The sequence below is a fragment of the Pogoniulus pusillus genome, chromosome 38, assembly GCF_015220805.1.
Source record: "Pogoniulus pusillus isolate bPogPus1 chromosome 38, bPogPus1.pri, whole genome shotgun sequence".
Taxonomy (NCBI): Eukaryota; Metazoa; Chordata; class Aves; order Piciformes; family Lybiidae; genus Pogoniulus; species Pogoniulus pusillus.
This window is the reverse complement of record NC_087301.1, coordinates 2186113-2194831: the sequence shown is the minus strand read 5'-3', so window position 1 is coordinate 2194831 and position 8719 is coordinate 2186113. Positions and strand designations below refer to the sequence as shown.

Genomic DNA, 8719 nt, shown 5'->3' with positions numbered 1-8719 from the left:
TGCTGCTGCTTTCTCCTGCAAGAAAAGGTCTGCTTGGCTTGCTGGGTTGTTTTGGGGGCAGATCTGTAAAGAGGAACTTCTAGGGGGGGTGCATTTCTCCCTGTGCTTGGGCTTGATGTTCTAGCACAAGTTCCTTCACAAGCTGGGGGGAAGCTGCTCGTGTTTGTGGGAGCCTCTTTGCTGCTGTGGACTTTCCTGATGCTACAGGACCTTTGCTCTCCTCAGCCCTCTGCAGTGCCTCTTGCTCCTTGAGCACCGTTGGAGGGGAGCAGTGATGGATGTATGGCATGGCTGAGTGCCAGCACTGCCAACAGCTTCTTGTCCTCCTACTTGCTACTGCTGATAGGGAGATAATGGGGAGCAAAGAGCCCCTGGCTATGGCTTGGTGGCTTTTACAGCTGTGCTGGAGAGCAGCTCATCACCCTGGGGAGGGTTGTGCAGGCTGGTTTGCTTCCCTGCTGCTGCAGCCTTGGGGCTTCCTTGGGGGGGTGGCTCACACCTGCAGCTCTGGGCAGGGCTTATCTTGGGCTCTTTCTCTGCATGCAGGAGGAGTTGTGTGGTTTGGAGGAGCACTGAGTGGTTGTCGGTGCCCACAGCTGCTCCTCGGGTGTCTGGCAGCTCGGGCAGCGCTTACTGAGCGTTCTGCACCGTCACCTGGGTGCTTCAGAGGCAGATGAGGACGCTGGGGGTGGTCTGTGGCGTTTACTTGCTTGGAGGCATTTGCTCTGCAGCCATCAGTGATGTGCAGCAGGTTTGTGGTGGCTCCTATCTGTGGGTGGCTGCTGTTGGGCAGTGTTGAGTTTCAGAGAGGTGAGAAGGAGTGGAAAGAGGCTGCTGTGTCCTACCAATCCATCCTGGGGGCAGGAGAAGGTCATGGTCCTCCTGCACTTGGCTCCCTTGGGCTGGGGGATGGAGCTCGCAAGGGTCCTCTGCTTTGTGAGCTCCTGCCCCCAGATCTGCTGCCTGCAGGCGTTTTCAGTAAGGCCAGACCCCCTGCAACAGCTCCTGGGCACCTGAGAGCCCAGCCCAGAAGCCTCACAGCCTGACCAGGCTGGGCGAAGCCTCAACCTCAGCTCCTTCCCCAGCCATCCAAAAACCCCAACCTGAGAGCCGAGCTCCCGCGGTTGCCATGGCAACAGGAGCCGGCTGCTCCTCCCGGTTCTTGTGGCGTGCTCCGGGAGCCTTCTCCGTGCCGTGGGCGTGGGTTTGGGTTTCTCTGGTGGCAGGCAGGAGGTGTCCCGGTTGTGAAAGCTGGGCTGACTCAGCGCCGTGCACCGGCCCGTGGGACGTTCTGCTCCAAACATCCTGTCTGAGGGCCACCTCCCCGTGGTGGCTTCCCCCTTTATCTGCCTCTTCTGAGTAACAGCAGCTCCTTGCTGCCACATCTGGAGGAGGAGGAGGACGGGCAGGAGCCGCAGGTAAACTCTCCGACCCCGCAGGAGCAGCCTGGCCAGCAGCTGCGTCCTGGGATGGATCTGTCTGCTGGAGCCTGGGAGGAAGGGGCTTGGGGAGGGTCCATCCTTTGTTTAGTGCGATGATGGCCACCGATGAGGCTGGTGGAGCCTGGAGGTCCTGGTGGGCAGGCTGCTGGTAACCACGGGCAGTGGCTGGGTTTATCACAGGGTGGATAAGTCCAACCCCCCTTGCCAAAGCAGGATCACCTAGGGCAGGCTACACAGGAGTGCACCCAGATGGCTCTTGGAAGTCTCCACTCTCTCTCTGTCTTTAGCCCTTTTTGTGGTGGCTGTCAGGCTTTGGGGGTGCCTCAGACACATTTTGGTTGGAAAACATCTCTAAGATCCTAGCAGAGGCTTTGCAGGAGGGGAGGGGGTTTGTGCCTCTTCTGCTGGGTGAGGGTTATTGGCATGAGAGAGGTGTGCCTGGGCAGCAAGGGTAGAGGAGGATCCACAAAGAGAAGACCTTGCAGATGGCCTTGGCTGGATGCTGAGCTTGCCCTGTGCCTTCAGGTTGGCTGTTCTGGGAGGCTGGTTGCACCCATGGCTGTCTGTAAGAGATCCCCATACATCCACATGGACATCACCCTCCCAGCAGCATCAGTCCCCCTGTATCAGCTGGAGCAAGTTGCCACTTGGGGATGAAATAATCAGTGGTGGGTAGATATGGAAGTGGGGACAGCCTGGAAACAGGGCAGGAATGTTGTCCAGGGTGAGTCTGGGCAGGCTGTAAGCAGTCAGTGTAAGGAGAGCAAGCAGCTGGAAGCTGTGGAGGGATGGAGGACAGCCCAGGTGACACCTCCTGACTGCTGCTGCACTGTGAGTCCTCTGACAGGCACTGCAGCCTGGATGCCCTTCTCTCCCCTCTTCCCTGGCTGCAGCTCACTTGGAGCTGATTCAGCTCTGATGTGAGCGTGGGCTCAAAGGCTGGGGTTGGGAGAAGCTGGTGGGTGAGAGGTACCAGGTTTGGGCTCAAGGTTGATGTTGGGTGGGTGGTTGTTCTGTGCCTCAAATGTGAGCTGTGCCAAGTGAGTGTTGCTTGGAAACGTGTTGGGCTTCTCTGTGAAGAGGTGGCTGGGTTGTAAGAGAAGTTGGGATGGGATGGTTTGGGTTGGCTTGTTTTTCCTCTGGAGTGAGCTTCTGCCAAGCTTCTGTTTGACCCAAAGGTGGGTTCAGGACAACTTTGTTAGGTAAGAGATGCCCCAGAGTATGTGGTGCCTGCTGGATTGTTGTGTCTGGGTGGTGAGAAGCAAAGGGGACTTGAGGTGGCTACCAAAAGCCTGGTTGGGGTGCTGGGAGGGTACCAAGCTGAAAGGTCCTCAGCATAAAAAAGAAAGAGGCTGCCCCACTGGGGAGTGAGATGGTTGGGGTAGGAGATCCCAGGGACAGCTCTGACACAGAGTGGATTGAGGCTGCTGGTAACTGAGGTGAAGGAGGGATGTGGGGTGATGAACCCTGGGGGTAAAGCTGGATGCTGCTGTAGCTGGGACCTGTCAGGTGTCCTTTTGATGCTTGGATGTCTCTGCTCTCCTCCGGGTAAGCAGGTCAGATTAGCAGCCCTGCAGTGGCTGACAGGGCCAGGGGCAGTGGGCACAAACGGGAGCATGGGGGGCCCCATGTGAACGCGAGGGGGAAATGCAGCACTTTGAGGGGGCAGAGCCCTGGAGCAGGCATCTCTGGAGGCATTCAAAACCTGCCTGGATGTGCTCCTGTGGGATTCTACTGTAGGTGCTCTAGCAGAAGGGTTGGGCTAGGTGATCTTCAGAGCTCCCTCCCAGCCCCTGACTCTGTATCTTAATCAGCTCCAGGCTCTTGCTCTCGTAGCTACCAACCCTGCAAGACAGAGGTCACGTTTGGGTCTGTATCACAGCACTGTGAGCTGCTTCGATGGCGTTTGCAGTCACTTCGACATGCAGATGTCTGTTCAGAGGAGAGATGTGCCCTGGCCTGGGTGCCCAAGCTACAATCGGGCGTGACCCCTCTCAGCCCGATGTAGGCATCCGAAGTGGAGCAGAGAGCCATCAGCTGAACCAGCTCCTGCCACAGGGCGTTTCTCAGCTGCATGAAAGGCTGCTTAGTAACTTCCCTCCTGAAAGGAAGCCTCGACGTGGTGTAAACAGCTCTGAGCCTTCCCGGGATCGGCCGTGCCCTGGAGCTGCAGTGGATGATGACAGCTGTGCTTGCCGTGGGTGCCCACGCCAGGGCCGAGCCGGTCCGACCGACTCCGGCTCTGCAGCCAAAACCCAGCCGGGGAGGTCTGGCCCCGGGCGCCTGCCACGCCACATCCTACCCTTATTTTGCAGCACTTTAATTGCTCTGCAGTGTGGGAGGACTTGGAGAACGTGCTGGAGTTGTTTGCCCAGCCTCTGCACTTGGCTCTGGTATTTATAAGCACGGCGAGGAGGTGATTTGTGAGGCAGCCTCGGGATGGGTAATGCCTCCTGCTGTGCTGCAGGAGAGGACCAGAGAGCCAGCGAGGAGGGGAAGAGGGAGAGCTCCTCGGGGGGTGGGTGCAGACAGTGAGCTGTTGCCCCAAGATCATCCCAAGGTAGCTTCGACAGCTCCTTGCTGTGTGCGTTTAGGTCGTTCCTTATCCCCTCCCGTGCTTGCTCCTCGGGGATGTTCTTCAACAGCTGGAGCCACAGAATGGTAGGGGGTCAGAAGTTGCAAGGGACCTCTGAAGATCATCAAATCCAACCCCCTGGCCAGAGCAGGATCACTTAAAGGAGCTCACATGGGAGTGTGAGTTGATAGGACTTTGCCTGTGGCATCTGGCTATGCTCCTCTCCATCCTCACTGCTGCTCAGTGCTGCTGGTCTTGCTTGACACGAAGGCAATTTGCATACCTTCAGCCTCCCTGCTCATGCCACTGGAGATGAAATCTCTGTCCCTTCTGTCAAAGCACCACTTGTCTTAAATCACCACTTGTGTGGCGTGGGATACACACGAGGCTCCTCCTGCATGTGGTTATGCTTCTTGGGTTGCTGCCACCTCCTCCTCCTCCTCCTCTTGTTGCACAGCCAGTGAGGCCCAGCAAAGCCCTGGCTGCTGAAGATGCTGGCTGGGTTCACACCCTGGCAATCACCTACTTTGGCAGGAGCTGATGTTCCAGTAATTGTCATGTTGCTTTTTATGAGCTAAGTCTTTGTTATGGTTCCTCTCCCAAGAGCGTGGAGCCCTTTGCTGTCTTGGGTGCTCATTTTCTCTGGCCTAATGAAGTCCTGATGCTTGTGCATGCAGCCACCTAGGCAGGCACACTCAGCCAGTGGTAGCTTCTCCATGGGGATGTCACACCTCTGGTATCACCTCTCTGCAGCTGATGATGGAACCAGCCACTCTGCTGGGATGTAGCTCCCTGGGGATGCTGAACCTCCCTGGGCATGTTTTGGGTTGGCCTCCAGACACTGTTTGTCCTTGCAGGTCCAGCAAGCCAGCCTGATGCCAACAACTTTCCTTGGCAGTGCCCTCCGGGGCACCTTCTTCTTCATTTTTGGTCTCTGGTGGTCTGTCAAATACCCTCTGAGGTATCTCAGGAGGAAGAGCAGCAGTGAGAGCCAGCTGAGCTATGGGGTCCAGCGTGTGGAAGTCTTGGAAGGGGCAGTCAAATCCTTCTTTGCTCTGACAGGTAAGAGACAATCATGGGTCTGTGTCCCAGTGTCTGCTGGTGCTGTGGCTGCTTTAGCCCAGGAGCCTGGGGCTGCTTGCAGTGGGAAATGGTTGGTGTGGGAGGGCTCCTTCTGCTGAAGCCCTGTTGCTGTTCCTCTGGACAAATGCCACTGTGACTTGAAGGCAGGTCTCCTGCAAGCTGGTCCTTTCCCCGCGTGAGAGCAAAAGCATTGACCTCTCCACTCTCTGCCCAGGGATACTGGCGGAGCAGTTTGTTCCCACTGGTCCTCACCTGCAGCTGTACAGCCCCAAGACACACAGCTGGACAGACCTCACCCACTGGCACTACACCACCATGTACCTCTTCTTCCTCCTCTCTGGCATCGTGGACATTGTCTCCCACTCCCTGCTCAGGCTGCCGCTCGGCTTAGACCGCCTGGCGCTGGGCATGGCTCTGCTCGTGGAAGGTGAGTCTCACCTGGTGCCATGGGCTGGGGGCAGAGCTGTGCAGGGCTCTCCTGAGGCTGGCAAGATCCTCTGCAGTCAGTCACAGGTGGAGGGTGTGCAGATGCATGATGGCACTGGCTGGGAGTCAGCCCCTCCAAAGGCGAACCCAGCCACGGCTGGGTGCTGCTGGCGCACAGAGCACACGGGGCCCCAGGGCTGTCACCTCCTCCTGCTGGCAAGGAGCTGGCACTCTCTGGAGTCTCATGAAGGATTTTCTCCCACACACACCTTGGTTGGATGCATAGAGGGACAAACTCTGATAGAAAGCTCCCCACTGCTCTCTGAGCTGGATGTGCTCATTGCTGTGCCACTCACAGCCCTGCCTGGGGCACAGGGATCAGAGCAGATCCCAGTGCTGGGGGTTGTGTAGTCCTTGAAGAGTGAAGATGGTGCCAGCAGACTGCCTGCTGTCTGACCCCACCACAGCCAGGGCTGGAGCAGAGGCTTGGTTTTCAGAGGGTTTTTCAAACACAAGTCCCAGAAGGTCTTTCTCTAATGCCACATCCACCTGGGCAGGTTTGCTCTTCTGTTTCCATGACAACAGTGATGCTACACTGGATCACCATGTCCACTCCCTGCTGGCCATGGCTGTCTTTGCTGGAGCCCTCTGTGTCTTCCTGGAGGTGTTCCTTCGAGACCACATCATCCTGGAGATCTTCAGGACCAGCTTCTTCCTTCTCCAGGGCTCTTGGCTTTGGCAGGTCAGTGCATATCCAATGCTCTTTTCTGGGCTGTGGGCTTCAGAGCCAGGAGGGTGGGCAAGAGGAGCTGTCTGCCCTCCGTGGCACCTCCATTGGGGTTGAACTTGTAAGCTGGCTGGAGTCACAGAATGTCAGGGGCTGGAAGGGACCTCCAAAGCTCAGCCAGTCCAACCCCTGCCAGAGCAGGATCTCCTACACCAGATCACACAGGAGCACATCCAGGTAGCTCCTGAATATCTCCAGAGAGGGAGACTCCACAACCCCCCTGGGCAGCCTGTTCCAGTGCTCTGTCACCCTCACAGGGAAAAAAATCCTCCTATATTTTAAGAGAAAACAAAGCTTAGTGTCAGAGATACTCACCAAGGTCCAGTTTCTTCTCATGTCTGTTCCAAGTAACTGGAAACATCCAGAAAGGTCTCACATAACAACACAGCTTTGGGTCTAGGAGAAACACAGCTTTGGGCTGGCCTCCTCCTATGGAGGTGCTGAGCTGCTGGGACTGTTGTGCCTCAAAGTCCCTAGGCAGCTGCAGCAGCTTGGCTACAACCAGGAAGAGATGTGAGGAGGGGTCTGCAGGAGCCTGACTGGCACTGGTGCTTACTCTCCTTTCTGTCTGTCTCCAGATTGGGTTTGTGCTGTCCCCTCCATGGGGAGGCCCAGGCTGGGATCAGACTGACCTCAGCAACTTCGCCTTCCTCACCATGTGCTTCTGCTGGCACTACGTGGGCACTCTGGCTGTCCTGGCAGCCAACGCTGCTGCATCTCGGTGGTACGTGGAGGAGAGGGCTCCTGGGGGGTCCCAGCACTCTGCAGGAGCTAGGATGGCCAAGGGCTACACCCAGGGAAGCATTAAGGCTGGAAAAGAGCTCTAAGGTCACTGAGTCCAACCATCGACCCAACACTGCCTCTAAACCATGTCCCAAAGCACCACAGCCACACTTCCAGGGATGGGGACTCCACCACCTCCCTGGGCAGCCTGCTCCAATCCCCTTTAGCTGCTCTTGCAGCAAAGAAATTGTTCCTGATTTCCAACCTAACCTTCCCCTGGCACAATTTCAGGCCATTTCCTCTTGTCTTGCCACTTGAGACTAGGGAGAAGATGCCAGCTCCCACCTGACTGCAGCCTCCTTTCAGGGAGCTGTAGAGAGCAATGTGGTCTCCCCTCAGCCTCCTCCTCTCCAGGCTGAAGACTCCCAGTTCCCCCAGCTGCTCCTCTCCAGACCCTTCACCAGCTTCACTGCCTCTATCTGGACCAGCTCCAGCCCCTCAATGTCCTTACAGTGAGGTGCCCAAAACTGACCCCAGTGCTGAATGTGTGGCCTCACCAATCACTTCTCTGCTCCTAATCCAGCCACGAGTGTAGGATGAGATAAGAGAAATGGGTGTCCAGGATGGACTAGTTCATGTCTTGGCTAGAAAGGCTGAGCTCCATGTCACCAGGGAGCAGGTCAGCTCTAACAGCCTTCCTGAGCAGGCTGAGGGGGGAGGTGACAGTTCTTGCTGCCCACAAATCACAGAATGTCAGGGGCTGGAAGGGACCTGCAGAGCTCACCCAGTCCAACCCCCACTGCCAGAGCAGGATCTCCTATGTCAGATCACACAGGAACACATCCAGGCAGGTTTGAATCTCTCCAGAGAGGGAGACTCCACAGCCCCCTGGGGAGCCTGTTCCAGGCTCTGTCACCCTCACAGGGAAAAATTCCTCCTCACGTTTCCATGGCACTTCCTCTGCCTCAGCTCCCACCACTGCCCCTTGGCTGTCACTGGCATCACCCAGCGGAGCCTGGCCCCAGCCTCCTGCCACTCACCTGTGCCTCTTTACCAGCATTGCTGAGGTCACCTCTCAGCCTCCCCTTCTCCAAGCAGCACAGCCCCAGCTCCCTCAGGCTCTCCTCATCCATACATACCTGACCAGTGCCCCTGTCCCTCCTGCAGCTGCAACGAGTCCTGCCAGCTGAAGTTCGGGGACATCGACGTGGAGCTGGACTGTGGCATGTGCATCCGCAGAGGCACCAAGAGCTCTGACAGCAGCCTGCTGCCCGACAGCCCCTCAGATGACAAATGAGGCCGTGGTGGGCATGGGAGGTCCTTCCCTGCTCAAGGCTTGTGAGATGAGGTTTTGGATTCAGTCTCAATCAACGACACCAGCAGCTGGTGGTGGAGCAGCAGAGGTGGGAGGCAGGAGACGGAGAGGAGAGCGCGGCAGGAGCGGTGCTGCAGCTGGGGTCCTGAACTGCAGGACTGGTTTGCTGGTGGAGCCCAACCAGTGTGGCAAACTCAGCCTCTTTCAATGTGTTCTTTTCCCTTCTGCTTCTGGAGAAGGGAACCAAACCAGTGCTGACAGCTGCTGGTGGCTGCTGCTCGCTCTGGCGCTCACAGAGGGGGGATTTGTACAGAGCTTGATGTGCACCCAGCACAGGTGATGACCAATAAAGTCCTTTAACCACCCCC

At 57.2% G+C, this 8719-nt stretch overlaps 1 protein-coding gene across 4 annotated transcripts; it reads left to right on the top strand.

Moving 5' to 3' along the window:
- LOC135191192 (transmembrane protein 45B-like) lies at positions 1 to 8719 on the top strand. 4 transcript variants are annotated; one of them, XM_064173273.1, is made up of 7 exons: positions 11 to 27; positions 125 to 265; positions 4876 to 5079; positions 5315 to 5527; positions 6084 to 6268; positions 6892 to 7037; positions 8204 to 8719. In XM_064173273.1, the coding sequence occupies exons 3-7, from the start codon at positions 4893 to 4895 to the stop codon at positions 8331 to 8333; spliced, it is 861 nt and encodes a 286-aa protein (XP_064029343.1). In that variant the 5' UTR covers positions 11 to 27; positions 125 to 265; positions 4876 to 4892; the 3' UTR covers positions 8334 to 8719. The 4 variants fall into 4 exon arrangements, with proteins under 4 accessions (XP_064029341.1, XP_064029343.1, XP_064029340.1 ...); XM_064173271.1 differs by lacking the exon at positions 125 to 265 and having other exon boundaries at positions 1 to 27; positions 4875 to 5079; XM_064173270.1 differs by lacking the exons at positions 11 to 27; positions 125 to 265 and adding an exon at positions 659 to 751 and having other exon boundaries at positions 4875 to 5079.

What these genes read in the sequence shown, in the direction of transcription:
- LOC135191192 (XM_064173270.1), top strand. Translation starts at nt 674, where the DNA reads ATGAGGACGCTGGGGGTGGTCTGTGGCGTTTACTTGCTTGGAGGCATT. An exon ending in ATCCTTCTTTGCTCTGACAG is followed by an intron (nt 5,080 to 5,314) that starts GTAAGAGACAAT and finishes CTCTCTGCCCAG; the next exon opens with GGATACTGGCGGAGCAGTTT. An exon ending in AGGGCTCTTGGCTTTGGCAG is followed by an intron (nt 6,269 to 6,891) that starts GTCAGTGCATAT and finishes GTCTGTCTCCAG; the next exon opens with ATTGGGTTTGTGCTGTCCCC.